At 65.3% G+C, this 27,468-nt stretch overlaps 4 protein-coding genes across 5 annotated transcripts; all 4 read right to left on the bottom strand.

Moving 5' to 3' along the window:
* Positions 1–332: 332 nt before the first annotated feature.
* Positions 333–16,152, bottom strand: IGSF9 (immunoglobulin superfamily member 9). The gene is made up of 19 exons (XM_058821659.1): positions 15,954–16,152; positions 15,365–15,556; positions 9,788–9,940; positions 9,529–9,680; positions 9,299–9,416; positions 9,052–9,193; positions 8,760–8,905; positions 8,512–8,654; positions 6,995–7,135; positions 6,801–6,917; positions 5,946–6,096; positions 5,740–5,863; positions 5,492–5,667; positions 5,163–5,413; positions 4,997–5,081; positions 3,950–4,120; positions 3,770–3,815; positions 1,824–3,026; positions 333–671 (listed from the first exon to the last, which is right to left on the bottom strand). The coding sequence occupies exons 1-19, from the start codon at positions 16,003–16,005 to the stop codon at positions 416–418; spliced, it is 3,819 nt and encodes a 1,272-aa protein (XP_058677642.1). The 5' UTR covers positions 16,006–16,152; the 3' UTR covers positions 333–415.
* A 4,114-nt stretch (positions 16,153–20,266) lies between these two features.
* Positions 20,267–22,627, bottom strand: DUSP23 (dual specificity phosphatase 23). The gene is made up of 4 exons (XM_058821660.1): positions 22,403–22,627; positions 21,356–21,628; positions 20,470–20,651; positions 20,267–20,376 (listed from the first exon to the last, which is right to left on the bottom strand). The coding sequence occupies exons 2-4, from the start codon at positions 21,623–21,625 to the stop codon at positions 20,358–20,360; spliced, it is 471 nt and encodes a 156-aa protein (XP_058677643.1). The 5' UTR covers positions 21,626–21,628; positions 22,403–22,627; the 3' UTR covers positions 20,267–20,357.
* Positions 22,628–23,367: 740 nt separating this feature from the next.
* LOC131569438 (mucosal pentraxin-like) lies at positions 23,368–24,617 on the bottom strand. Of its 2 annotated transcripts, none has more exons than XM_058821647.1 (2): positions 24,473–24,617; positions 23,368–24,152 (listed from the first exon to the last, which is right to left on the bottom strand). In XM_058821647.1, exons 1-2 carry the CDS (start codon positions 24,534–24,536, stop codon positions 23,557–23,559), a joined length of 660 nt encoding a protein of 219 aa, XP_058677630.1. In that variant the 5' UTR covers positions 24,537–24,617; the 3' UTR covers positions 23,368–23,556. The 2 variants fall into 2 exon arrangements, with proteins under 2 accessions (XP_058677630.1, XP_058677631.1); XM_058821648.1 differs by having other exon boundaries at positions 23,368–24,119; positions 24,473–24,600.
* A 362-nt stretch (positions 24,618–24,979) lies between these two features.
* Positions 24,980–25,901, bottom strand: LOC131569437 (serum amyloid P-component-like). The gene is made up of 2 exons (XM_058821646.1): positions 25,838–25,901; positions 24,980–25,610 (listed from the first exon to the last, which is right to left on the bottom strand). The coding sequence occupies exons 1-2, from the start codon at positions 25,899–25,901 to the stop codon at positions 24,991–24,993; spliced, it is 684 nt and encodes a 227-aa protein (XP_058677629.1). The 3' UTR covers positions 24,980–24,990.
* Positions 25,902–27,468: the final 1,567 nt, after the last annotated feature.

Here is a 27,468-nt window from a genome sequence, read left to right as displayed (position 1 = left end):
CCGGGCAGATGCGGGTGGAGAAGGGGAAGCTGTGGCCAGAGGAAGAGGAAGATGCGGCCACAGGAGAATGGGGGAGCCCGCACAAGGCACGGAGAGCGGGACGAGGCGGGAGGGGGACCCCGAGAAGATCTCGGGGGGACGCGGCAGAACCCGGGGTGCCTTGGGGATCCCCCCACCCACCAACAGGAGCCAGAGCTGCTCTCACGCCTCTTTATTCCCCTCCCCGCCCATCCTTTCACCCAAGGGGGTCCCTAAAGCAGCGTGGCCACCTCGACGCGCTCGGAGCAGCACCCATGGGTGCCCACCCGCTGCCGGGCCCCCTCCCTGCGGCGCCGCGCCCCCAACCCCTCGGCCCGGGGGCTCTGGCGGCGCTCCGGGGGTCCCCCCGTCCCCAACGCCTCCGCCGACACCGAGCTCACCACCGGGGCCGAGCCGGGCTCTGCGGGGAGAGAAGCAGCGTCCGGCCCCGCCGCGGCACCCGGCGGGGCGGCCACGGGGCGCGGGGAACGGGGGGGCCGCACTCACGGTGCCGCTGCAGGTCCCGCAGAGCGATGGAGGAACCGGGCCGGGCCGGGGCCGCGCCCCGGTAAAGCTGCAGCGCCTCAAGGAGCTCCGATTCCAGCGCGAACTCCGCGTCCCACTCGTAGTTCTCGTCCACCGAGGTGTTCCTCCTGCGGGGAGGGGGCGAAGGGGATGGCCCGAGGGGGTGAGACCACCGGGGTGGGCTCCAGGGGAGACCCCAAAAAGGGAAACCCCGAGGGATGGGTGTGAGACCATGGGGATGGGCTCTAGTGAGACCCCCAAAAGGGAAATCCTGGGGATGGGCTCTAGGAGAAACCCCAAAAAGGGAAACCCTGGGGATGGGCTCTAGTGGAGAGCCCCAAAAAGGGAAACCCTGGGGATGGGCTCTAGGGGAGACCCCAAAAAGGGAAACCCTGGGGATGGGCTCTAGTGGAGACCCCAAAAAGGGAAACCCTGGGGATGGGCTCTAGGAGAAACCCCAAAAAATGAAACCCTGGGGATGGGCTCTAGGAGAAACCCCAAAAAGGGAAACCCTGGGGATGGGCTCTAGTGGAGAGCCCCAAAAGGGAAATCCTGGGGATGGGCTCTAGTGGAGACCCCAAAAAGGGAAATCCTGGGGATGGGCTCTAGGAGAGACCCCAAAAAGGGAAATCCTGGGGATGGGCTCTAGTGGAGACCCCAAAAGGGAAATCCTGGGGATGGGCTCTAGGGGACACCCCAAAAAGTGAAACCCTGGGGATCAGTAGGAGAGACTAGGGATGGAGATCAGGGCAGACCCAGAGGGATCAGATGCCAGGGATGGGCATGAGACCCCAAGATAAATGCCAGGGGACACCCCAAAAAGTGAAACCCCAACGGATGGGTGTGAAACCCTGGGGATGGGGTTTAGGGGAGACCCCAAAAAGTGAAACACCGGGGAATGGCTGTGAAACCCTGGGGATGGATGACAGCAAAGGGATGGAGGTCAGGGCAGAGGGATGGGATGCCAGGGATGGGCATAAGACCCCAAGATAAATGCCAGGAGAGATCCCAAGCCTAGGGATGGGTGGCATGGGCAGATGCCAAGGTCAGATCCCAGGAATGAGGGGCACCACCCTGAGGGATGTGGGAGCTGCCAGGGATGCTGGGGTTGAACTGTTCTCTCAGGACAGGGACAATGGGGGTGTCCCCAGGGCACTGCAGGGCTGGCAGGCAGCCAGGTGGCTCCGTGCCAGGCCCACTCATGCCAGCTGGGTGGCACAGGCCCGCAGCTGCCCCGGCACGCCGCAGGAGCCCATCCCAGTGCCCTGCCCACGGCTCACCTCTTCCCGGCGCCAGCATCCGTCCTGCCCCGTCCCTCCTCGGCTGCCGAGCCCGCGCTGTGCCAGCTGCCCCCGTCCCCGAGCGGGGTGCCCAGGAAGGTGCCCCCCAAGGACGGTGCCAGCGAGGGGGGCCGCAGGAAGGAGCCGCTGCCCCGGCCGCTGCTCTGGCTGGTCAGGCTGCCCCGCGGGAGCTTCTCCGGGGCCGCAGCGTCCGGCGGCCGCCCGGGGGGCTCAGTCCGGAGATGTGGGGCGGGCTGGGGGGGCGGCCAGGAGGGGGAACCGGGCAGCGAGGCCTTGGCGGGGCCCAGGGGCAGCCGGGGGGGCTCAAGGAACGCGGCGGTGGCGGCGGGAGGGGAGGTGGCGTCGTTGGCACTTGTGTCATTGCAGTCCGGGCACAGCGTCCGCTCCGGGCGCGGGGGGCTGGCGGGGGGATCCGAGCGGGCACCGGTACCGGGGGGAGGCTCCTCCGGGGGGGGCCAGTCGCCGTCCACACACATCTCCTTGAAGAAGGGCAGGCTGAGGTACTGCAGGATGCCGCTGATGGGGCCGGGGGGCGCCGGGGGGCTGCTGGCCGGCCGGGGGGACTCCCGGGGCCGGGGGGGCTCCGGGACGGCGCTGTAAGGCAGGGTGGCGGCGGCAGAGGCCACGGGGCTCACGTCGCTGATGCTCAACGCCACGGCCGCGTCCAGCACGGGGCTGCTGCTGCCGTAGCCGAAGTAGCGGCCGTGGCGGTGCCCGGAGGCCCGGGAGCCCCGACGGGGCTGCCCCGCGGGGTGGGGGCGCAGCGAGACCCCCCTGTGCCACACGGGCTCGTCGTCTTCCTCGTCTTCCTCCTCATCCTCGTCACCCTCCTCCTCCTCCTCGGCGGGCAGCTGGCGGTAGGGCTGCAGCGGGTCCCGCGGAGGCTCCGCTCCCAGCTCCGGCCGCGGCTCGGTGTCCAGCACGAAGCGGCCGTCGGGGCCGCGGCAGATGCGCTCCAGCGGGACGTGCTCGCGGTGCTCGCGGTGCTCCCGGTGCTCGCGGTGCTCCCGGTGCTCGCGGCCGTGGCTCTCGTAGGCGGGGTAACGGGAGCCGGCGATGCTCAGCCCCAGGCTGGTGCCGGCCTTTTCACCCCACAGCAGGCTCCGGTGCAGGCTCCGGCACGGCGATGGCTGCAGCTTCAGCTTCACCGTGCTGCCGGGGCTAGCAGGGCCACGAGCATTGCTGCAGGGGAGAGGCAGCAGCTGCAGCACCGCCAGCCGGGCTGCTCCTGCATTTCCTGAGCTTTTCTCCAGCCAAAAGTGCCCGCAGGGAGAACGCCAAGGGAGCAGCCTGCTCCTAACGCCCTTGGGCAGGGCGTGGCTGTGCCCAGCTTGTCCCTGTGCCCCCAGATGGTGGCGGAGGGATAGTGAGGAGTGCAGTGGGATGGGGACATGGCGTGGCCAGGAGTGGGAGGGAGAGGGATGGAGGGGAGCATGACATGGAGAGGGAGAGGGAGGAGAGTGTGGCACACCAGGAGTGGGATGAGAGGCAGCAGGATTTGGGGGAGTGGAAGCCAAAGGTGTGACATGGCAGGAGTGGGATAGGGAGGGAAGGGGATGCGGAGGAGCATGGCGTGGCAAGAGAGGGACAGGGAGTGTGGCATGGCATGGCATGGCATGGCATGGCATGGCATGGCATGGCATGGCATGGCATGGTAGGATCAGGACAGGGAGTAGGATGGAGGGAGCATGGCAGTGACATGGCAGGACATGGGGGGAGTGTGGCATGGTGGGAGCAGGACAGGGAGGGGATGGGATGGTGGGAGCAGGACAGGGAGGGGATGGCATGGTGGGAGCAGGACAGGGAGGGGATGGGATGGTGGGAGCAGGACAGGGAGGGGATGGCATGGTGGGAGCAGGACAGGGAGGGTGCCATGGCAGTGACACGGCAGGACAAGCAGGGAGCGTGGCAATGGCGTGACTTACTGTGGAGGTGGAAGCTTCTTGCTGGGGGAGAAGACGAGTGGTGGATCTGGAAGGCCATGAGAACACAGGGGGATCACACGGCGAGCAACTCAAAAACGTGATGAGGAGGAGGAGGAGACAGCAGCACCCGCTCGGTCCCCACCCAGGCTGGCCTGTCCCCTTGTCCCCTGTCCCCGGTACCTTGGTGGCGCTTGCGGACGCGCGCGGCGCGGCGCCGGTTCATGATGCAGGCGGCCATGGTGCTGAAGATGACGGCCACGCTGAGGAAGCAGATGCCACCAATGACCCCTGCCAGCACCGGCTGTGGCAGCAGCTCCGGCAGCTGCGTGCGGGACGGGTACACCTCCATCCCTGCCACACACAGGGCACCCCATCAGGCAGGCACAGTGCCCTGGTGTCACCACAGCATGGGGACACAACTCCCTGGTGTCACCACATCATGGGGACGCAGCAAAGACTCAGCTCTTGCCCCACCAGGGCTGCTCTGCCCTTTTGGGGACCTGTGTCCCCTGCCACACACAGGGCACCCCATCAGGCTGGCACAGTGCCCTGGTGTCACCAGCATCATGGGGACACAGCAAAAACTCAGCTCTTGCCCTATCAGAGCTCTCTGCCCTTGGAGGGGGGTCCTGTGCCCCCTGCCACACACAGGGCACCCCATCAGGCTGGCACAGCCCTGCCCTGGTGTCACCAGCATCATGGGGGGCTCAGCTCTTGCCCCACCAGGGCTGATCTGTGCCCCCTGCCACACACAGGGCACCCCATCAGCCAGGAGTGGGACAGGGAGGGAGAGGGATGGAGAGGGAGGAGAGTGTGGCATGGCCAGGAATGGGATGAGAGGCAGCAGGATTTGGGGGAATGAAAGCCAGAGATGTGGCATGACAGGAGTGGGATAGGGAGGGAATGGGATGTGGAGGAGCATGGCATGGCAGCCCTCCCCATGTGTCACCACCATCACGGGGACACAGCAAAGTCTCAGCTCCTGACCCACCAGGGCTGCTCTGCCCCCTGCCATGGGCACCATGTGAGGAGATACTCTGGTCCCTGAGGCTGAAGCCACTCTGGTTGCTGCCCCAGCTTCAGCCTTGGGGGTCCTGCTCTGTCCGTGCCCCCAGTTTAGCAGCAGGGACAGGAGGGTGGGAGCAGCACGGAGGGGGCTCTCCCTTGGGAATTATTTGGATGTTTCCCACCTCAGGTTCCTCTCCCCACGTGGCAGCCCAGCCTCACCTGCCGTGGACACGTTCACCGTGTTGCTGGGGTCGCTGATGTAGCTGCCAGCAAAGGCCACCAGTCGGAACTCATAGAAGGCGTCCTGAGGAGGACAAGGAGGACGCAGAGCCATGAACCACGCCGCCACGGCCACCAGCCAGCCCTAAACCCAGCCACACCTCACCTTGATGAGCCCTGGCACCAGCACCTGGGTGTCAGTGCCGGGGATGGAGCGCTCCAGCACCTCCCAGCCGCCCTTGTCCTGCCGCAGCTCCAGCGCGTACCCGCTCAGGGCCACCGAGGCACGGGCAGGGGGCTCCCAGCGCAGCAGGACCCCCCTCACGGTCTCGTTGGCAGTCAGAGCCCGGGGTGGCGACAGGAAGACGTGCACGGTCATGGCCGGTGGCTCCGGAGGCACTGTGGTCACTGGGAAGCCTTGGGGAGCGAGCAGAGGTTGGCACCAGGTGGGCACGGGGGGCACCGGGGGTGGTTTTTTTGGGGAGCTGCCCTTACCCCTGGGCACGGAGGTGACGATCTGGCTGAAGGGGCCACTGCCCAGCTTGTTCTGGGCCAGGACGCTGAACTGGTAACTGGTGTCTGGCTGCAGGTTCTCCACCAGAAGGTGCTGAGCCCCAGCTGGCACCGACAGTGACACCCAGTCGTGGTGTGCCCGCGGTGGGTACCTCACCCTGGGGACAGGAGGGAGCCGTGAGAGGGAGCTGTGGTCCCTAGGGGGGCACACAGCAGGGGTGGGCACTCACAGAGGGGTGTACCAGACGCTGAACCTCTGGAAGAAGCCTCCATCAAAGCCTGGCTCCCAGGAGATGTTGGCTGCCAGCAGCAGCGGGAGCACGGAGACGTTGGTGACAGCGTGGGGACTGGTACCTGGCGGGCAGCAGGGTCACACCGGGGGGCTTGGACCACCCTTTCCAGCACCCCAGGACCACCCCAGTGACAGGCAGCTCACCCAGTACGTGGACAGAGGTGGCAGTGGTGACACTGGCCACCTGGTTGGTGGCCGTGCATTCCCAGACTCCGTGCTGCTCCTTGATGAGGGGGTGGAGGACGAGGCTGCTGTTGCCATCCACCTGGGCACTGCTCTTGCCCACGCTGCCCACCTGTGGGGCATGGACATGCTGATGGGGGGCCACCACCAGGGCACGGACTGGGGCTGTGACACTGCCACACTGGGGACAAGGGGACTCAAAAACTGGGACAGGGCCCACCACCCTGGGGCTGGTTTGGAGGACCTGGGGCAGAGTTTGGTCACTGTTTCAAGGACAACCAAGCAAAGTGACCTCAAACCCTTCAAGAACCATGTGATGGGACTCCAGTTTGGGATGGGACCCAGTGGGGACAGGGACACAACCCCAGGAGTGATGTAGGAAAAAGGTTTGGAGGCCATGGGGCAGAGTTTTGTCACTGTTTTAAAGGACAGCCAAGCAAAGTGACCTCAAACCCTTCAAGAACCATGTGATGGGACTCCAGTTTGGGATGGGACCCAGTGGGGACAGGGACACAACCCCAGGAGTGATGTAGGAAAAAGGTTTGGAGGCCATGGGGCAGAGTTTTGTCACTGTTTTAAAGGACAGCCAAGCAAAGTGACCTCAAACCCTTCAAGAACCATGTGATGGGACTCCAGTTTGGGATGGGACCCAGTGGGGACAGGGACACAACCCCTGAGTGATGTAGGAAAAAGGACACTGCCCCAGGAGTGATGCAAGCACAAGGACACGGCTCCAGAAATGATACCCTGGAGGCCAAAAACAACCTCTGTCCCTGGAGGGGGGCTCAGCTGACCCCCCAAACCAGCACCCCCTACCTTCACCCAGGTGATGGTGGGTGGGGGATCCCCTTGAGCCGCGCAGGGAATCACCAGCTCCCGGCCCACCTCCTGGAAATATTCCTCCTTGGGCCGCACCGTGAAGGCAGGAGGGTCCTGCAAGGCAGAGGGGCAGTTTGGGGGGGCTTGGCAGGGGGTGCAGAGCCAGGAGGGGACCCCGGGGGGCTCCTCACCTTCAGCAGGACCCGCGTGGGCCGGGACTCGCCGGCGGTGCCGTAGCTGTTGTAGGGCGTGCAGCGGTACAGCCCCAGCGCGTCGTCGTTGCCCGTGGCGATGACGATGGAGCCGTCGGCACGGACGGACCAGCCGGGGAGCTGGGAAAGGAGGAGGAGGGATTTGGGAAGGTGGGAAGGGTGGTGGGAGTGGCCGTAGGAGGGATTTGGGAAGGTGGGAAGGAGTTGGGAGTGGGGAATGGGTGAGCAGGAGGGATTTGGGAAGGAGCTGGGAGAGGGGATTCAATGAGCAGGAGGGATTTGGGAAGGAGCTGGGAGTGGGGAATGGTTGAGGAAGAGGGATTTGGGGAGGTGGGAAGGAGTTGGGAGTGGGGAATGGGTGAGCAGAAGGGATTTGGGGAGGTGGGAAGGAGCTGGGAGTGGGGAATGGTTGAGGAAGAGGGATTTGGGGAGGTGGGAAGGAGCTGGGAGTGGGGAATGGGTGAGCAGAAGGGATTTGGGGAGGTGGGAAGGAGCTGGGAGAGGGGAATGGGTGAGCAGGAGGGTTTGGGAAGGAGCTGGGAGAGGGGAATGGAGGAGGAGATGGGATTTGGGAAGGAGCTGGGAGTGGAGAATGGGTGAGCAGGAGGGATTTGGGATGGTGGGAAGGGTGGTAGGAGTGGCCATAGGAGGGATTTGGGGAGGTGGGAAGGAGCTGGGAGAAGTGAATGGGTGAGCAGGAGGGTTTGGGAAGGAGCTGGGAGAAGGGAATGGGTGAGCAGGAGGGATTTGGGGAGGTGGGAATGAGCTGGGAGAGGGGATTTGGTGAGCAGGAGGGTTTGGGAAGGAGCTTGGAGAAGGGAATGGAGGAGGAGATGGGATTTGGGAAGGAGCTGGGAGTGGAGAATGGGTGAGCAGGAGGGATTTGGGATGGTGGGAATGAGCTGGGAGAGGGAAATGGGTGAGCAGGAAGGATTTGGGATGGTGGGAAGGAGCTGGGAGAAGGGAATGGGTGAGCAGGAGGGATTTGGGAAGGAGCTGGGAAAGAGGTATGGATGAGCAGGAGGGATTTGGGATGGTGGGAAGGAGCTGGGAGAAGGGAATGGGTGAGCAGGAGGGATTTGGGAAGGAGCTGGGAAAGAGGTATGGATGAGCAGGAGGGATTTGGGATGGTGGGAAGGAGCTGGGAGAGGGAAATGGGTGAGAAAGAGGGATTTGTGAAGGGGGGAAGGATGATGGAAGAGGGAAATGGGTGAGGAGGAAGGAGCTGGGAAAGGGGAATGGGTGAGCAGGAGGGATTTGGGAAGGTGGGAAGCTGGTGGGAGTGGGAGTGGCCATACCTTGGGGGAGCTGGGAAAGGGGAATGGCTGAGGAGAAGGGATTTGGGAAGGAGCTGGGAAAGGGGAATGGAGGAGGAGATGGGATTTGGGAAGGAGCTGGGAAAGGGGAATGGGTGAGCAGGAGGGATTTGGGAAGGAGCTGGGAAAGGGGAATGGGTGAGCAGGAGGGATTTGGGAAGGAGCTGGGAGCGGCCCTACCTTGTCCAGCTCCAGCGGGCGCCCGTCCCTGGTCCATGTGACGGAGAGCAGGGGCGGGTTGGCCCTGCAGGGACAGCGGATCACGCCCCTCATGCCCTTGGGCAGGTGAGTCTCCGGCAGCATGGTGGTCACCTGCGCTGGGTCTGCGGGCACACACGGGGCTGGGGTCCCCACGGGGCACCCCTGTTCCCACCACAGCCCCCACAGCAGGGCTCCCGACGGCCTGGGGGTGCGGGAGGGGGTCTTACAGAGCACCGTGACGAAGGCTGAGGCTGAAGGTGGCTTCCAGAGCCCGTTGCTGGGGGTGCAGGTGTATTTGCCAGCGTCGTCCGGGGTGGTTCGCTGCAGCAGGAGGCTCCCGTCCACCAGGACACGGACCCGAGCCTGGAGGTGGCTGGGAAGGGATGGCACAGCAGGGAGTGGCACAGCTGGGAGTGGCACAGCTGGGACTGCCCCTACTGCCCTGGGGTGATGGATTTGTCCCCAGCCCGTCCCTGGCACACGTTTGGTGGCACAGCAGCCCCCGGTGCCATCTCATACCTGAGGTGGAAGACGTTGCTGCTGCCCTGGAACCAGGTGTAGGTGAGGTTCCCTGGGTACGCCTCAGCCTGGCACGCCAAAAAGGCATCTTGGGAGATGTTGACAGTGACGTTCTGGGGTGGCACCACGATGATGGGTGGCCCTGGGGTGCGAGGCAGAGTGGCACTGAGGGCTGGGCACATGGGACAGCCCCAGCTGCTCCCAAAACCGACCATGCCACGGCTCCCTGGGCACCGCCTGTCCTTACCCTGCACGAGCACACGGGTGGTGTGGGTGACGGTGCCCTCCTTGCTGGAGGCGTGGCACGTGTAGGTGCCCGCACTGGCACGCTCCACGGTGGCAATGCTCAGCGTCCCGTTGCTCACCTGCAATGGCACCGAGGGACGGCAACGTGCCCCGTGAACCGGGTGGTGCCACCACGCTGGGCATGGGCAGCAGAGCCTGGGCACACCCCACAGAGGGCGTTGTCACCCTCACCTGCACCGTGTCCCCGCTCTGGACAGGCAGGTCACTCCTCTTCCAGGTGACAACAGGCTGGGGGTTGCCCACAGCCCTGCAGGTGAGGCTCAGCGCAGCCTGGTCCCGCACCTCCACGAACGCAGGGGGGGTCTCCAGGAAGGTGGGAGGTGCTGGAAGGCAAATCCAGATCCAAACCCTCACCCTCACACCTGCCTCAACTCCAGCGCCAGCCCCGGGAGACGCGGGCGGAGCAGCCGAGGGTGGGACGGGCCGGTACCGTTGACGGTGAGGTGGATCCAGGTGCCGTTCTGGAAGTCGGCGTCGGTGCTGTGGCGGTCGAGGAAGAGCACCCGGCACTCGTACCAGCCCTGGTCCTCGGCGCGCAGCAGGTCCAGGCGCAGCGAGGCGCCTTCCTCCAGCCGCACACGACCTGTGCCACCGGCAGCGGCTCAGGGACAGCCACGTCCCCGGGCCACCCCTCCCCATGGTCACCCCCTCACCCCAGTCACGCCCTTCCTGGGGCCACCCCTCTCCCGGGTCACCTCCTCCCCAGATCACCCCCTCCCTGGGGCCACCCTCTCCCGGGCCACACCCTCCCCGGGGCCACCCCTCTGCCGGGTCACCCCTTCCCTGGGGCCACCCCTCTCTTGGGTCACCCCCTCCCTAGGGCCACCCCTCTCTCAGGTCACGTTCTTCCGGGGCTATCCCCTCTGGGGCCACCCTTTTGCCAGGTCACCCCCTCCCTGGGGCAACCCTCTCCCGGGTCACCCCCTCTCCAGGTCACCCCCTCCCTGGGGCCACCCTTTTGCCAGGTCACCCACTCTGGGAGCCACCCCTCTGCCGGGTCAACCCCTTTGCCAGCTCACCCCCTCCCTGAGGCCACCCCTCTGCAGGTCACCCCCTCCCTGGGGCCACCCTTTTGCCAGGTCACCCCCTTCCTGGGGCCACCCCTCTCCCGGGCCACCCCTCTGCTAGGTCACCCCCTCTCTCAGGTCACCCTTTTGCCAGGTCAGCCCTCTCTCGGGTCACCCCCTCCCTGGGGCCACCCCTCTCTCAGGTCACCCTTTTTCCAGGTCACACCCTCTCCCGGGCCACCCTCTTACCGGGTCACCGCCTCCCTGGGGCCACCCCCTCTGGGGACACCCCTCTCTCCGGTCACCCCCTCTGGGGACACCCCTCTCTCAGGTCACCCCCTCTGGGGACACCCCTCTCTCGGGTCACCCCTTCCCTGGGGCCAGCCCTCTCTCAGGTCACCCTTTTTCCAGATCACCCCCTTACCGGGTCACCCCCTCTGGGGACACCCCTCTCTCGGTCACCGCTCTGGGGACACCCCTCTCTCAGGTCACCCTTCTGGGGACACCCCTCTCTCAGGTCACCCTTCTGGGGACACCCCTCTCTCGGTCACCGCTCTGGGGACACCCCTCTCTCAGGTCACCGCTCTGGGGACACCCCTCTCTCAGGTCACCCCCTCCCCAGGGCGCCCACCCACGCTGCCACCGCGTGGGGCTGGGAACGGCGGTGCCAGAGGCGGCTCCCAGCGACATTCAGCACTCCACACACACGCGGGTGACACCGCAGAGGAGGCGACAATGGCTCTGTCACCCTCGGCGGGGTCCCCCAGCACGGCGGGTCCACGCACTTGGAGCATCGCTTCCCCAACACCCCTCCCACGACCCCTTTTCCCCCTTCCCGAGGATTTTCCCTCCCGCTGGGAGCTCCCCCGGCGCTCTCACCCTGCTCAGCCCCGGTCACGGTGGGGCTCCCCCAGGCCGTGGGGTCCCGGGGGGGACACGGTGACCGGGGCTCCCCCAGGCCGTGGGGTCCCGGGGGGGACACGGTGACCGGGGCTCCCCTAGGTCGTGGGGTCCCGGGGGGGACACGGTGACCGGGGCTCCCCCAGGCCGTGGGGTCCCGGGGGGGACACGGTGACCGGGGCTCCCCCAGGCCGTGGGGTCCCGGGGGGGACACGGTGACCGGGGCTCCCCCAGGCCGTGGGGTCCCCGGGGGAACACGGTGACCGGGGCTCCCCCAGGCCGTGGGGTGCTCGCCCCGCACCAGCCGCACGCCCCGCGGCCTCTTTGATGAGCAGAGGGATAAGGGCCCGCAGCGAGAGCGAGCGCAGCCCGTTAATCCCCCGGGCTATTATCAGAGCCATAATCGGCTCAGGGTGCAGTGGGCAATTGGCTCAGCCCAGGCTGGGGTGCGCGGCCAGCGGCCCCCAATGAACGCACTGGCACCCCCTGTCTGGGGCACCCCCTGTCTGGGGTACCCACCATCCTGGGTATCCCTTTCTCTGAGCACGCACCATCCTGGGCATCCCCATTTCTGGGCACAAACCATCCTGGGCATCCCCTGTCTGGGGTACCCACCATCCTGGGCATCCCCATCTCTGGGCACAAACCATCCTGGGCATCCCCTGTCTGGGGTACCCACCATCCTGGGCATCCCCATCTCTGGGCACAAACCATCCTGGGCATCCCCTGTCTGGGGTACCCACCATCCTGGGCATCCCCATCTCTGGGCACAAACCATCCTGGGCATCCCCTGTCTGGGGTACCCACCATCCTGGGCATCCCCATCTCTGGGCACAAACCATCCTGGGCATCCCCTGTCTGGGGTACCCACCATCCTGGGCATCCCTTTCTCTGAGCACGCACCATCCTGGGCATCCCCATTTCTGGGCACAAACCATCCTGGGCATGCCCTGTCTGGGGTACCCACCATCCTGGGCATCCCCATCTCTGGGTACAAACCACCCTGGGCATGCCCTGTCTGGGGCACCCCCTGTCCGAGGCACCTATTATCCTGGGCATCCCCTGTCTAGGGCACCTCCTGTCCTGGGCATCCCCTGTCTGGGCCACCCACCATCCTGGGCACCCCCTGTCCCGGGCATCCCTTTCTCTGAGCACACACTGTCCTGGGCATCCCCTGTCCGGGGCACCCATCATCCAGGGCATCCCCATCTCCAGGCACCCACCATCCCAGGCATCCTCTGTCTGGGGCACCCACGATCCTGGGCATCCCTTTCTCTGAGCATGCACCATCCTGAGCATTCCCATCTCTGGGCATTCACCATCCTGGGCATCCCCTGTCTGGGCATTCACCATCCTGGGCATCCCCTGTCTGGGGCACCCACCATCCTGGGCACCCACCACCCTGGGCATCCCCTGTCTGGGGCACCCACCATCCCGGCCATCCCCTTCCCCGGGCACCCACTGTCCGCAGCACCCCCTTCCACGGGCATCCATCCTGGGCATCCATCCTTCCCTGCCACCCCGGCACCCCTTGCCTTGGCACTGCCACCCCGGGCACCCCCGGGCCATGCCAGGTGACATCGCTCCCGCGACACCACGGCAGGGACACGGCATGGGCAGCACCGGAGCAGCCCACGATGCTCCATCAGCATCCCAGGAGCTGCCGCTTCCCGAGGGGTTCCCGACACGGGAAGTTTTGGGGAGCCCCCGCTGGCGGCTCCACCCGCTGTCACAGACGGTGCCCACGCTGTGCCCGAGGCACCGGAGCCCACGCTGGCACCGCTATTGGGATTCCGTGTCCCGCCAGACGAGCCCGGCAAGGATGATGAGGATGAGGAGGAGTGGCAGGAGCCGGGCAGGCGGGTTTGGGCACCGAGATCCGCCCCGAGCCGTGCCAACCCCGCACACAAACACGTGCAAACCTTTCCCGCAGCGCCCAGAGCCGCCTCCCACCCCTGTGCCTTCACCCCACAGCTGTGGGGACGAGGGGTCCGCCAGCCTTCACCCCACATCTGGCTCCCACGCCTGGCCCTGGGAATTGGGACAGCTCTGGGACAGCTCTGGGAAGCTTTAGGAAACTTTGGGACAGCTCTGGGACAGCTCTGGGACAGCTCTGGGAAAGCTTTGGGACAGCTCTGGGAAGCTTTGGGACAGCTTTGGGACAGCTTTGGGACAGCTCTGGGACAGCTCTGGGAAGCTTTGGGACAGCTCTGGGAAGCTTTGGGACAGCTCTGGGACAGCTCTGGGACAGCTCTGGGAAGCTCTGGGAAGCTTTGGGACAGCTCTGGGATAGCTCTGGGACAGCTCTGGCAAGCTTTAGGAAACTTTGGGACAGCTCTGGGACAGCTCTGGGACAGCTCTGGGACAGCTCTGGGAAGCTCTCAGAAGCTTTGGGAAGCTCTGGGAAGCTCTCAGAAGCTTTGGGAAGCTCTGGGAAGCTCTGGGAAGCTTTGGGAAGCCCCAGCAGCTGCCAGCCCCCAGCCCCAGGCGCGGCGGGAGCAGCCGGCTCCCGAACAAAGGTCCCTTTGGAAGGGATCAGAGCGGTCTGGGGACGCCCCTGAGCCTCCCCCTAATCCCCCTGTGCCGGCCCCAGCCCCCTCCTCCTCCTCCTCCTCCACCGCCCTGCAAAAACAAAACCCTGCGGCCCAGCATCCCCCCGCGCTTGGCAACCGACATTCAGAGGGACACAAAGGACAGGGAGGGGACACAAAGGGGGCTGCGGGCCCCGCCACGCGGCCAGAGCCAGCCCAGAGACCACCGACCCTCTCCTAGGGCAGGGGACAGTGGTTCGTGTCACCGTGGGCGGCGGTGGCACGCAGGGGAGAGCCGACCCCATCCCACCACAGGAGAAGCTGCACCCACCCTGTCCCCAGGACCCCCTCCCCGATGTCCCCAGGAGTGACACCGGTGACAGCAGCGGCGCCACCTGATCCGATCCACCGGGCAAGCGGCGGAGAGAAGGGGCTGGCATCGCCCTGCACCCACCTCCCCTGCCCTTGCCGGCCGATGGAAAACAAGAAGAAGCCGCGGCCCCGCTGCCATGGCGACGGCCGCCAGCCCCCCCTGCCCACCCACCCAGCTCGCCCTCATTCCAGCCTCCAGCCCCTTCCCCCAGCGCTGATCCCAATCTGCTCCCGCAGCCCTCGGCGACACGGGGGAGGGCACTGCCAGCCCCTTCCTGGGTAACCGGAGCCGCGGCAGCCCCGGGGCCCCTCGGCGCTCAGGTAACAGGAGCCCGGCACCGGCAGAGCAGGTGCCTTGTCCTGCCCGGGGCGTTCCTTGTCACCGCTGGTCCCCAAAGCCAAGGCGGAGCTGCTGAAAGCATCCCCCAAAATCTGCACCCATGTGGGTGTCCCAGCCGAGGGGATTTTTAGGGAAGGGATAATTTTGGCAGCAGGGTTTGGGTTGTGATCCTGGCATGATCCAGCCCCCCGAGGAAAGGTCGGAGCACGCATTTTGGCACAGAAAGTCGGGGTTTTTGGGCTGCCATCCCTCCCCATGCCCAGGGGACACTCTTGTGGTTTTCCCCTCGTGCTCGCAGGGATCGTCTCGCTGGGATTCCTCTGGCTCTGCCACCGCTCACTTTAAATACCCGCTAAAGCAGCGAATATCCCCCTCCCACGCCCAGCCCGTCCCCGGCCCAGCTTTGCTCCAATTAGCAGCTCCCCCGAAATCCCCTCCCCAGCCTCAACCTTCAGGCGACCCGCACGGGCCGGGGCAGCGCCCGCAGCCCCCGGGGCACCCCGGTGGCACCGGGAGGGCTCGGCCGTGCCACCCTGCGGGAGATGCCCACGGGGGTGGGTTGGGTTTGGTTTGGTTTGGTTTGGTTTGGTTTGGTTTGGTTTGGGGGGCTTCTCCAAGATTTCACCCTCTGGATCTGCATCCCCTCTGCCACCCCAATCCATGCTGCCATCCCTGGGCATTGGGATTGGCACTCACCTGCTGCAGGGACCCCCGAGACCCCCGAAAGAGCCCCCCACTTTTTCAGGAGTGGGTTTAAGGTGGTCTAACACCATCAGCACCCGGTTTGACCGAACCACAGCGAGTAGAGACACCGGACAGCCCACGGGGGTCCCGGGAACCCCTCGCCCGCCACTCACCCGCGTACTCGGGGTCCACGCGCGGCGAGTAGAGCCCGAACTTGATGAAGATGGGGAGGACGAAGCCGAAGCGGACCCACTCGATCACGTAGAGCGGCGGGCGCGCCTCGTGTGCGCCCAGGAGCCCGCAGCCCAGCACCGCGCTGCCCCCGACGCGCCCCACCACGGCCCGGGGCTCGCTCCGGCCGCTGCCTGCGGGACCGGCACCGGGATGAAGCGGGACACACCGGGACGAACCGGGATGAACCGGGATGGGGGCGGGACGGCACGGGACACACCGGGACACAGTGGGACCCTTCCCCTGCCCACGGAACCTCCCCCCCCGCCTCTCCGGGACCAACCAAACCAATCCCACCGGGACACACCGGGACACACCGGGACCTTCCTCCCGCCCCCGCTGTCCCCAGCTGTCCCCCGCCTCCTCCCGCTTTCCCGGAACCCGGCACTAGACGGACCGGTCCCGCCGGGACATACCGGAACACACCGGAACACACCGGGACCCTTTCCCCGCCCCCGAGCCCCGCGGCCCGGTACCGGCCAGACCGGCCCCGCCGCCTCCCCCTCGCCGCTCCCCGGGACGGCCCCTCACCCCCGGCTCCGGCGAGCAGGCTGAGGACGGCGGCGCGCAGCCACCACCGCATAGCCCAGGCCCCCCCTGCGGCGGCTCCCGCGGCGTCACCGGGGCCCGCGGACCGGCGGGCTCGGCCGGGCAGCCCCGGGGGCACCGGCCCCGGGCGGGGGGCGCGGGGGGCTCCGCGTCCCGCCGCTCCTCATGCCCGGCCGGCCGCGCTCGGCTGCGCTCGGCTCTTCCCGCCTGCTTTCGGCTCTTTCCGACTCGGTTCGGATCCGTCCGGGTCCGCTCGGCTCCGGCCGCCGCCGCCGGGCGGCCGCAAACAAACCCGCGACGGCGGGAGGGGCCGCCCAGGCCACGCCCCCCGCCGCCCGTTGCCGCGGCGACAGCCAATCAGGAGACGCCGCTGAGCGCCTCTGGAGGCGGCCAATGGCGGAGCGAGGCAGCGGGGAGCGAGGGATGCTGGGAAATGTAGTACCCTGAGAGGGGAAGGGGAGCGGGGGGCGTGTGGGGTGACACGGAGGGGGATATGGGGGGGAAAGCGAGGGGGACATGGTGGGACACATGAGGGATCACGGGTGGGAGCGGGGGAAGCACAGGGGGCTAAAGGAGGGGCACCTAGAGGGAGGACACGAGTGGGACACATGGGTGGGACAGAGGGTGGGACACGAGGGGTCATGAAGAGTACACTGGGGTGACACATGGGTGGGACACACGTGGGACACAGAGTGGGACACGAGGGGTCATGAATAGGACACAGGGGTGACACACGGGTGAGACACACAGGCGGGACCATGGAGGGGACACAGATGGGATACGAGTGGGACAGACGGGCAGGACACGCAGGAAAAACACTCCTGGGACAGAGGTGGGACCAGGGGACACAGATGGGACACAGGGGTGGGACTGTGGTGGGTCAAAGAGGGGACACACGGGTGGGACATGGATGGGACACATGCACGGGACACAGACAGGACACGTGGCTGGGGTTTGGGTGGGACACAGGGACAGGTGGGTGGCACTGAGGGCTGTGACAAGCAAGCCCAGCCCTATGTCCCCTCTGTGTGTCCCTCTGTCCCAGCCCTCCCTGCTCACCCTTCCCATCCCATCTCCCTCTCTCTAATCCCACCCTAAATGTGTCCCCACACGGTGCCATGTCCCCATCCCGCGGGCTGAGCCGGAGCTGGGCCACTCGCCAGCCTGGGGGGGGGGGACAGGAGGGGACACAGAGGGGACATCCTGGCTGTGTCCCCGGCTCAGAGCCAGCATCGAGGGACCAGCAAACCCCGCACGTGTGACACCGGCCCGGCCACATGGGCACCCCGGGAGTGACACTGGGGCGATGCCCCCCCAGCCCAGCCCTCCTTGGAGGGGGTGGGGGGTCCTTGGAGCCCCCCCTGGCCCGGCCTGGCCCCCTGAGCCCGGGGGACTCTGAGGACAGCGTGGAGTCAGCGGGGTTAAGGGCAATAATTCTGCTGTAAGCAGCTTTGGGCCGCTCCGGCCCATGTGAGCTTAGGCTGGGCATCGCTGTCCGGCACTGCCACCGCGGCCACGGTGTCCCCATCACAGCCACACTGTCCCCACTGTGTCCCCATTGTCCCCATGCTGGTCCCCACGCAGGGATGGACACCCCAAACTGGCTGTGCCCTGGGTATGTGCCCCCCATGTGAGCTTAGGCTGGGCATCGCTGTCCGGCACTGCCACCGCGGCCACAGTGTCCCCATCACAGCCACACTGTCCCCACTGTGTCCCCATTGTCCCCGTGCTGGTCCCCATGCAGGGATGGACACCCCAAACTGGCTGTGCCCTGGGTATGTGCCCCCCATACGTGTGGCCTCGCTGTGGCATCATCCTGGGGACACTGGTGTCCCCAAAACCCCACCATGGGCCACCAGGGCCAGCTGGGTGGCCCCAGAGTTTTGGAGTGACCCCACAAATTCTGGCCCTTCCCCTTCCCAATTCTGGGCACATCTGGGCAGGGCACAGCTGGATTGCCAGCAGTGCCCGGTGTCACCACACCAATGTCACCACCTCAGTGTCACCACCCTGGCACCTTGTCCCCAAAGGAGAATGGTGACATTGTGGCGTTCCAAAGGAACTTTTGGGGACTGTGGAGCTGCTGGTTGAGGCGCTGGCCCCCGTTGTGCCCGCGCCATGTGCCACCCGCCCGGAAATGGGGACGGCGACACTGCTTCCAACCAGGATTTAAATGCCACCAAGGTTAGGAGCAGCTGAGAAGAGATTTCCAGGATTGGATTTTTGGATGGAGATGCCTCAATTCCGGCTAAGCTACACTTTAAGCACCAACGTCCCGGCTCGGCCCCCGGGCGCTGACACGCTTGTCACCCTCCACGTGGCATTGGGGCACTGGCAGGTGACAGCGCTGGGGGGGCTGCTCGTGGGCCCTGAAGGACCCCAGAGCCAGAACCACCCCAGAGCTGGGATCCCATGGGACCCCAAAAACAGCACCCTGAGGGACCCCAAAGCCAGGACCCAGATCTAAGACCCTAAAGCCAAGGCCCCAGAATGAGGAGTCCAAAGTCAGAACCCAAAGCCAGGACCCAGATTTGGGACCCCAAAGTCAGAACTCAGAGCCAGGACCCAGATTTGGGACCCCAAAGTCAGAACTCAGAGCCAGGACCCAGATTTGGGACCCCAAAGCCAAGACCCCAAAGCCAGAACCCAGAGCCAGGACCCAGAGCTGGGACCCCAAAGCAAGTCCCCAAAGCCAGGACCCAGAGCCAGGACCCAGATCTAAGACCCCAAAGCCAGAACCCAGAGCCAGGATCCAGATTTGGGACACCAAAGCCAAAGCCCCAAAGTGAGGACTCCAAGCCAGAACGCAGAATCAGGACTCCAAAACCAAGGCCCCAAAGTGAGGATTCCAAAGACAGAGCCCAGAGCCAGGACCCAGATTTGGGACCCCAAAGTCAGAACTCAGAGCCAGGACCCAGATTTGGGACCCCAAAGTCAGAACTCAGAGCCAGGACCCAGATTTGGGACCCCAAAGTCAGAACTCAGAGCCAGGACCCAGATCTAAGACCCCAAAGCCAAAACTCCAAAGCCAGAACCCAGAGCCAGGACCCAGATTTGGGACCCCAAAGCCAAGACCCCAAAGCCAGAACCCAGAGCTGGGACCCCAAAGCAAGTCCCCAAAGCCAGGACCTAAAGCCAGGACCCAGATCTAAGACCCCAAAGCCAGAACCCAGAGCCAGGACCCAGATTTGGGACCCCAAAGCCAAAGCCCCAAAGTGAGGATTCCAAAGCCAGAATCCAGAGCCAGGACCCAGAGTTGGGACCCTGAGATACCCCAGAATGAGCACCCCACAGGATCCCAGAGCCAGAACTCGGAGTTGGACCCCAAAGCCAGAACCCAGAGAGACCCCAGAGCTGGGACACCAAGAGATCCCAGAACCACAACCCTGAGAGACCCCAGACTCAAAATCCTGGAACCAGGACTCTGAGGAACCCCTGAGTCAGGACACAGAGCTGGGACCCCAAAGCCAGGATCCAGAGCCAGGAGCCAAGAGCTGGGAACCCAAGGAACCCCAGAGCCAGGATCCCGAACAACCCCAGAACTGGGACCCTGAATGACCCCAAACCCAGGCCCCTGAGGGAGCTCAAAGCCAGGATCCAGAACCAGAACCCTGAGGAACCCCAAGCCCAGGACCCCAGAGCCACCAGCCCAAGGGACCCCAGAGCCAGGATCCCAAACAACCCCAGAATTGGGACCCTGACTGACCCCAAATTCAGGGCCCTGAGGGAGCTCAAACCCAGGATCCAGAACCAGAACCCTGAGGAACCCCAAACCCAAGACCCCAGAGCCAGGATCCCAAACAACCCCAGAATTGGGACCCTGAATGACCCCAAACCCAGGCCCCTGAGGGAGCTCAAAGCCAGAATTCAGAACCAGAACCCTGAGGAACCCCAAAGCCAGGATCCAGAGCCAGGAACCAAGAACTGGGAACCCAAGAGACCCCAGAGCCAGGATCCTGAACAACCCCAGAATTGGCACCCTGACTGACCCCAAATTCAGGGCCCTGAGGGAGCTCAAAGCTGGGATCCAGAACCAGAACCCTGAGGAACCCCAAGCCCAGGACCCCAGAGCCAGGATCCTGAAAAACCCCAGAATTGGCACCCTGACTGACCCCAAATTCAGGGCCCTGAAGGATCTCAAAGCCAGAATTCAGAACCAGAACCCTGAGGAACCCCAAACCCAGAGCCAGGACCCCAAATCCCAGGATGCAGCTGCCAACCAAGCTGGGTCTGGAGGTGCCCAGCAGAGCATCCCCCGCAGCGTGTACCCCAAAACCAGACCTGGAGAGAAGCCACAGGCCAGTCCTTTAATGCAGGAGGTGACAGACAGGGCTGGGCACGCCTGGCACCTCAAGGTGCCCAGTTCCATGGACGCCATCCATGATCTCAGCTCTCCTTGCCAGCGCTGTGGAGGGGAAAATGCCACCAGTGAGAGAGGACTGGGGACATTTGGGAGCCACAAATTGGGCAGGGGACCACCCAGGAGGGTGGCACCTACCCCAGGCACTGGCAGAAGTGGAGCACGGCCTCTTCCTGCTCTGAGGTCTCGATGGAGCCGGGCCGGAGGCGCCGGATCTCACGGATGGCATCGCCCCCTGCCAGGTGCTGCTCCTTGCACAGGTAACAGGCCAGCAGCGTGCCAGTCCTGCCATGGCCCAGCATGCAGTGCACTGCCACGGCCTGGGCACAGGGACACAGCTGTGGGTGGCACTGCTGGATGCCCACGTGCCCCTCTGAGTGACAGGTGATGCCCATTTTGGCGCTGCCCACATGGGATTTCTGCCTGGTGTCACCTTCTGTCACCCCCTCCCCGCATCTTCTTAGGTGTCCCTTCTTGAAGTGACAACTCCCTGAGATGTCACAGCCACCAGGTGTCACAGCCCTACCACAGGTGTGTGCTCCCCGCCAGGTGTCACCCTCCCAAAGTGTCATTCCTGAAGGAGTGACCATCTCCCAAGGTGTCATTCCTCAAGTGGTGTCACCCTCCCAAGGTGTCACCCTCCCAAGGTGTCATTCCTCAAGCGGTGTCCATCTCCCAAGGTGTCACCCCCTCCAAAATGTCCCCCACCACCAAGGTGCCATCTTTCCAAACATCCCTCCTCAAGGTGTCCCTCCTCCCTGAGGTGTCACCCTGCTGAGGTCCCCCTCCAGCCCTCAAGGTGTTCCCCACCCCGACGTGCCACCTCCTCAAGGTGTCCCAAAGTGTTCCCTCAGATGTCTTCCCAAGTGTCCCCTCCCCTGGTGTCTCTCCTGGTGTCTTCCCTTCTGTGTCACCACCCCAATTGTCCCCTCCACTCTCCCCCAGCTGCCCCACCAGTGTCTTCCCACAGTTGTCCCCCAGGTGTCCCCTCGCTGTCCCCTCCCCCGGGTGTCCCCGGCCATACCTCGCCGCGGCCATTGGCCTCCTCCACGATCTGCAGGAAGCTCTGGATCTGCTCGGGGCTCGGCGGGGTGAAGTCGGCGATGCGGAGCCGGTGCAGCTGGATTTGGGGACAGCAGCCGTGGTGCGGCGGGGCCCGCTCCGTCAGGGACACCAGGTGTCGCACGCCGCGCTCCCGCAGGTACCGGTAGTGCCCCGGCTCCCGCGGCATCGCCAGCCCCGCCAGCCGCCCCTCGACCACCCACGAGAAATTGGGGGGCTCCAATGCACCCATGGCCTGTGGCGGGGGGGGACAGGGGACACTGCTGCTCTGGGGACCCTCAGAGCCCCCAGGTCAGGACCCCTGGAACCCCCATTTCGGATATGGGACCCCCAGCTCAGGCCCCCAAGACCCCTCAACACCATCCCCCCTCCACGCCTCCAGAAGCCCCAATACCACCCACAAAACCCCCTGGCCAAGAGCCTTGGGAGCCCTAAATAAAGCCCCCAGACCCCCAGCTCAGACCCTGCCCATCAGGACCCCCAGTTCCCCAAAACCAAACCCCTGGAGAACCTGGCCATGTCCCCAGGATCCCCCAGGTCAAGACCCCCAGACTCCCCAATTCAGACCCCCTATATCAGAACCCCCAAAACCACACCCTGGAGAATGTGGCCAGGGTACCCCACAGTCTCGTGGACCCCCTTGTGAGGACTCCTGGGACCACCAAATGAAGCCCCCAGACCCCTCAATTGAGACCTCCCATGTCAAGAACCCCTGGGACCCCAAAACCCCACCCTGGAGAACATGACGAGGGTGCCCCAAACTCCCCTGCACCCCCCAGAACTCCCAAATAAACCCCAAATTCAGGCCCCTCAATTGACACCCCTCATGTCAGGACGCCTGGGCCCCCCAAAACCCCACCCTGGAGAACATGACCAGGGTACCCCAAACTCCCCTGCACCCCAAATCCCCCCAAATTCAGACCCCTCAATTGACACCCCACATGTCAGGACCCTCACACCCATCCTACTCAGCACAGTTTAACCGGGTGCCCCAATTCAGACTCCCAACCTCATCAGCCCCCCGGGACCCCCGTTCAGCGCCCCGGGCCCAGCTCGGGGTTCCCCCCGTCCCCACAGGCCGCAGCTCCGGGGCCCCGGCCTCGCTCCGTTCCCGCCGCCCCGGTGTCCCCCCGGCCCCGTCACACCGGGTAGGCCGCGCGGGGCGGAGCGAGAACGGGCCGGGCTCGGGCTGAGGCGGAGCTGAGGCGGAGTTGGGTCCGAGCTGAGGCGGAGCTGAGGCGGAGCGGGGCCGGGTTTGGGCCGGAGCTGAGGCGGAGCCAGGCCCGGGATGTGGCGGAATTGAGGCGGAGTTGAGGCGGAACTGGGCCGGAGCTGAGGGAAACGGGACCGGAGCTGAGGGGGAGCGGGACCGGAGCTGAGGGGACCGGGGCCGGAGTTGGGTCCGAGCTGAGGTGGAGCGGGAACAGAGCTGGATCCGAGCTGAGGGAGAGCGAGGCCGGAGCTGAGGCGGAGCTGAGAGGAGCTGGGTCCGAGCTGAGGTGGAGCGGGACCGGGGCCGGAGCTGGATCCGAGCTGAGGGAGAGCGAGGCCGGAGCTGAGGCGGAGCTGAGAGGAGCTGGGTCCGAGCTGAGGTGGAGCGGGACCGGGGCCGGAGCTGGGGCCGGAGCTGAGGGGACCGAAGCCGGAGCTGGGGCGGAGCTGGGCCCGGAGAAGCCGCAGCGAGCGACGGAGGTGGCGCGGCGGTGACACAGGGGACAGTGGGGACACGGGGGAGGTCGGGTGGGTGTCGTGGGGACGAGGGGGAGACCCGCAGCTGCGGGGCCGCGGCGGGACGCGGGGCTGTGGGATACGGGGCTGAACCTCCGGGACAGCGAGCTGGAACCCGCCGGGACAAGGGTCTGCAGGACTGGGGGAATGCAGGAATGGGGGGCTGAATCTCCCGGGACACGGGGCTGAACCCCCTAAGGGCTCCAGAACTGCACCCCCAGAGCTCTGGGTCTGAATCCCCCAGGGACATGGGGCTGAAACCCCCCAAGGGCTCCAGGACTGCACCCCCAGAGCTTTGCCTTGGGGGGCCTCAACCCACTCCCCCACCCCTAAAAACTACAAGAACCCTGAAAACACATTTCTCCATTTATGCAATGTTGGGTGGCTTTTGGGGAGGGGGTTATACAGCAGGGATTGGGGACACCCCCCACAACCTCAGGGCTTCAGGTACACCTCTCCCACGGTCTTGTAGGGGAAATTGTTCCAGCCAAAAAGGGGGGTTTGGCCAGGTGTGTCATACAGGGCCGACACCACCTCCGTGGTGGAGATCCCCATGTCCCACATGTACACGGATGAAATCTCCCCCACCAAGGACTGCTTGGCATCAAAACCACCCCCAAAGCTGTCCTGGTCCTGCCCCAGCACGATGGATGCTGGCACTCCCACCGTGTATCCTTTTTGCAGCCCCTTCCTGGGCCAGGGCTTCCCGTTGAGCCAGAAGCTCACGATGCCCGTGGAGGATTCCCAGCTGACACAGACGTGCTCGACCTCCCCGAGGTTTTCAGGCATCCTGAAGGACAAGAACTGGTTGCCCACGTTGAAGTCGTACTGGCCAGGTTTGGGCTTGAAGAGCAGGATCTCGTTGCTCTGTTTTTTGGTGGCGTAGGAGAAGAGGCTGTAGGGCCGGCTGAGGTCGGTGTAGGATTTGAGGCACACGGTGAAGTTGTTCAGGGGCTTCTCCAGCGTTGCTGTCACCTGCACGTGGGCGCTTTGGGACTCTCGGGGGAACACAAACACCGAGCTGCCCAGGTCTGCGGGAGGTGACATCGACAGAGGTGACATCCAGCACCCGGCGTGGGTGCCACCACCACCAGCTGTGGCACGGGGTGTTGAGTGTCAACACCTGCCAACCCCCATTTCTGTCCTCAGGGTGCCCCTTTGCCATCGTGCCCCCTCCTGCAGGCTGTGCCCTGCACGTTCCTCCCTTGCAGAGCTCGGGGTGCCCCTGTGGGTTCCTCCATGCCGCCTTTGCCCCCACCCTGCACCCTTTGGGAGCACTCAGGGTGCCCCACTGCCCTCACAACCCGCCCTGCATGTCCCCATGCCCCCCAGGGTGTCCCCGTGCCACTACCTTGTGGGGCCGTGGGACCGAAGAGCGCGGTGAGGATGAGGAGGCAGAGCCACAGCGGCCCCATGGCACCGCCAAACCCGGCCACTGTCACCACCGTGGGAAAGGGGGGACCTCAGAGCCACCCAGAGCCGCTCCGAGGAGTGACAGTGACTGGTGGTGACACTGACCTTCGTCCCCAAGCCCCAGGACTGTTGGGAAATGGCGTGTGAGCGTGGCGGGGACTGGCTTTGGGGACAATCCCCCTGTCCCCAAGGGAGGAGCCTTCCCCTTCCTGGCTCCGCGTGGGGCTGGGCAGCGCTGGAGCCGCTGGATCCGTGTCCTGCCCGTGCAGGGACGGCCATGGGGCAGCTTGTGGGGTGTGGGATGGGGAACGGGCGCCCTGGGTGTTGGTGGCACTCAGAGTGACCCAGTCCCCAGGTGAGGAACCTTCCTCGTGTTGGGTTGTAGAGGTGACGGGGTGCGGGTGTGAGCGACAAAGGGCGAGGAGGGGACGGCGGGACCGAGGCCACCCACAACCCTCAGGCCCCCAGCACCTCCCGGAGCCGCTGTTTCACCACCACATCTCCCTTGACCTGGTAGCTGAGGCTGTTCCAGGCCAGCAGCGCGGGCGGCAGGCGCAGGGACAGGAAGGCCGCGCGCATCTTATCCGGCGACAGCCCCGCGTCCCACAGGTAAACGTCGGTCAGCTCCCCTGAGAAGGAGTTGTAGAGGTCAAAGCCACCCCCAAAACTGTCCTGCTCCTGTCCCAGCAGGATGGCAGCCGTGGCCCCCACCGTGTAGCCCCTCTGCAGCCCCTTCCTCGGCCAGGGCTTCCCGTTGAGCCAGAACTCGGCGATGCCCGTGGAGGATTCCCAGCTGGCGCAGACGTGCTCCCACTCCCTGCGGCCCTCGGGGACGCGGAAGGTGACAAACTTTCCCCCCACGTAGAAGCGGTACTCCTCGGGTTTGGGCTTGAAGAGCAGGATCTCGTTGTCCTGGCCTTTGGTGGCGTAGGAGAAGAGGCTGTGGGGCCGGCTGAGGTCGGTGTAGGAGCGCAGGCACACGGTGAAGTTGCGCAGGGGCTGCTCCAGCTGCGCCTGCAGCACCACGTAGGCGTCGCTGGGATCCTTCCGGAACACGAACACCTTTCGGTACAGGTCTGGGGACAACAGAGGTGACGTGCTGGGAGGCTGGCGTGTCCCACAGCCCTCTCTGGCTGTCCCCTGCTCCAGCATCCTCCAGCCCTGCTGGCCGAGAGAGATCCGAGGGCTGCTGCCACGTCCCCCTGGACCTGCCCTGTGCTGGCTCCTGTCCCCAACCTCAGTGTTCCCCCACCTTCCTGGGCCACCATCCAGCTCCTGTCCCCCACCCTGGTGTCCCCCCTACCTTCCTGGGCCACCATCCCTGTGAGCACGGCCAGGACGGGCAGCCAGAGCTGCAGGAGGCCCATGGTCGGTGCTGGAGCCGGGCGGGCTCGGCGCTGCCGCTGAGTTTATGTGCTCGAGGAGGGGAGGGGACTGTCAGGGGGATGTCCCCAATCCCAGCCGCAGCAGCCTGGCATGCCCGGGAGGGGCGATTTCATGCCCAAGGTGGGTGATTTCATGCCTGGCATGGGTGATTTCATGGCATCACGCGGCCGTGCCACAAGACCTGGGGTCACCCGCCTGCACGGGGCTCCCCTTGGGGCTGGGCTCTGGCTTTGTGTCCCCCCCACCGGGGTGACAAGGACACCCCAGCCATGTGCCCACCTGGGTGATGACCCCAACACTCCTTCCCCAGGTGTGCCTGCTGTGAAAAACCCCCGTTGGAGGGATGCGCTTCGATTTGGAATCATCTGAGGGGTACAAGGAAAGGTTCCCCTGTCTCCCCTGCCCTGAGCCAGTTTGGGGGCACATCCTGAATTCTGCTCTGTCTGTCCTGCCCCAGGGGACTGAGATGGAGCCCTGGTGGCCGAGTGTCCTGGGGTGACCACGGTGACCCAAGGGGACAGGCAGGTGGGAAGGGGGAAGGTTTTGCCTGCCCCAAATGATGGTGCCGGGCTGGGGGTGTCGAGTCCCTGCAGGGGTTTGATGGATCCCCAATTCTGGGGACGACGTGGGCTCATTCCCCACTGATCAGCCCCCCGGTTTAGCAGGGATGAGCCCCCAGCTCCTGCAGGGCTTGGCTCGGGCAGAGCAGCCCCATTGTCCCCTCTGCTGTGCCCGTGTCACCCCCGTGACTGCACGCGCTGGCCCTCGTGGGTTTTGGGTGGAAATGCCCCCACTGCCCCCCTGGCAGGCTCCAAGCTCCCTCAGGAACTTCTGCTGCCAATTTGGAGGCACGAGGAGCCCACACCCCTCCGTTTCCCGTCCTCCCCATCACCTCCCAGTCCCATCCAGTTCATTAACTGGGCTGGAGCAGTGCCTCAGGCAGTTGTGTTTGTTGTGTTTAATTCCCGCTGCATCCTCTTGGCTTGTCACGAGAGATGGGAAAAATCCCATCACTTCCAAGATCCCCCCCCCCTCTGGAGTTTGGGGTGACCCCCCTGGGCAGCCTGAGGCACCCCAAGGCTTTCTGTGCTGGGCAGTCGGGGGGTCCGGCCCCAAAGAGACCCCAAGGGAGGGGACAGAGGGCAGGGGGCACAGAACGGGGGATGCTGGGGGAGTGCTGGGTATGGGACAGACGCTGTGGGGGCACTGTGGGGCCAGAGGCTGATGCCAGGGTGCCAAGGCTTGTGCCAGCTGGCCAGGGGTCAGTGCTGGGTGGCCAAGGTTGGTGCCCGGGATCCAGAGTGCCAAGGCTTGTGCCAGGGGTCCGAGTGTGGCGCGGGGGGACCGGGACTCAGTGCTGGGGGTCCAGTCCGGTGCCGTGGGTCCGTTTGGTTCCGTGGGGCAGCCCCCGGATCTTGGCAGTCCCGGAGCTCGGCATTCCCCGGATCTCGGAATTCCCGGAGCTCCCTGTCCCCCGGAGCTCGGCATTCCCGGGAGCTCCGTATCCCCCGGAGCTCAGCATTCCCGGAGCTCGGCAGTCCCGGAGCT

This window comes from Ammospiza caudacuta, chromosome 30 (assembly GCF_027887145.1).
Source record: "Ammospiza caudacuta isolate bAmmCau1 chromosome 30, bAmmCau1.pri, whole genome shotgun sequence".
NCBI lineage: Eukaryota > Metazoa > Chordata > Aves > Passeriformes > Passerellidae > Ammospiza > Ammospiza caudacuta.
This window is presented reverse-complemented; position numbering and strand designations above follow the sequence as displayed.

Excerpts from the sequence above, each read along its gene's own strand:
- IGSF9 (XM_058821659.1), bottom strand. The coding sequence starts at position 16,005 with ATGCGGTGGTGGCTGCGCGCCGCCGTCCTCAGCCTGCTCGCCGGAGCC. Across the intron at positions 5,668-5,739 it reads AGCGTCTGGTACACCCCTCT|GGTGAGGTACCCACCGCGGG; the intron begins GTGAGTGCCCAC and ends TCCTGTCCCCAG. Across the intron at positions 5,414-5,491 it reads CGTCACCTCCGTGCCCAGGG|GCTTCCCAGTGACCACAGTG; the intron begins GTAAGGGCAGCT and ends TCGCTCCCCAAG.
- DUSP23 (XM_058821660.1), bottom strand. The coding sequence starts at position 21,625 with ATGGGTGCATTGGAGCCCCCCAATTTCTCGTGGGTGGTCGAGGGGCGG. Across the intron at positions 20,652-21,355 it reads AGGCCAATGGCCGCGGCGAG|GCCGTGGCAGTGCACTGCAT; the intron begins GTATGGCCGGGG and ends CCCTGTGCCCAG.
- LOC131569438 (XM_058821647.1), bottom strand. The coding sequence starts at position 24,536 with ATGGGGCCGCTGTGGCTCTGCCTCCTCATCCTCACCGCGCTCTTCGGT. Across the intron at positions 24,153-24,472 it reads CGGTCCCACGGCCCCACAAG|ACCTGGGCAGCTCGGTGTTT; the intron begins GTAGTGGCACGG and ends CACCTCCCGCAG.
- LOC131569437 (XM_058821646.1), bottom strand. The coding sequence starts at position 25,901 with ATGGGCCTCCTGCAGCTCTGGCTGCCCGTCCTGGCCGTGCTCACAGGG. Across the intron at positions 25,611-25,837 it reads AGGGATGGTGGCCCAGGAAG|ACCTGTACCGAAAGGTGTTC; the intron begins GTAGGGGGGACA and ends TGTTGTCCCCAG.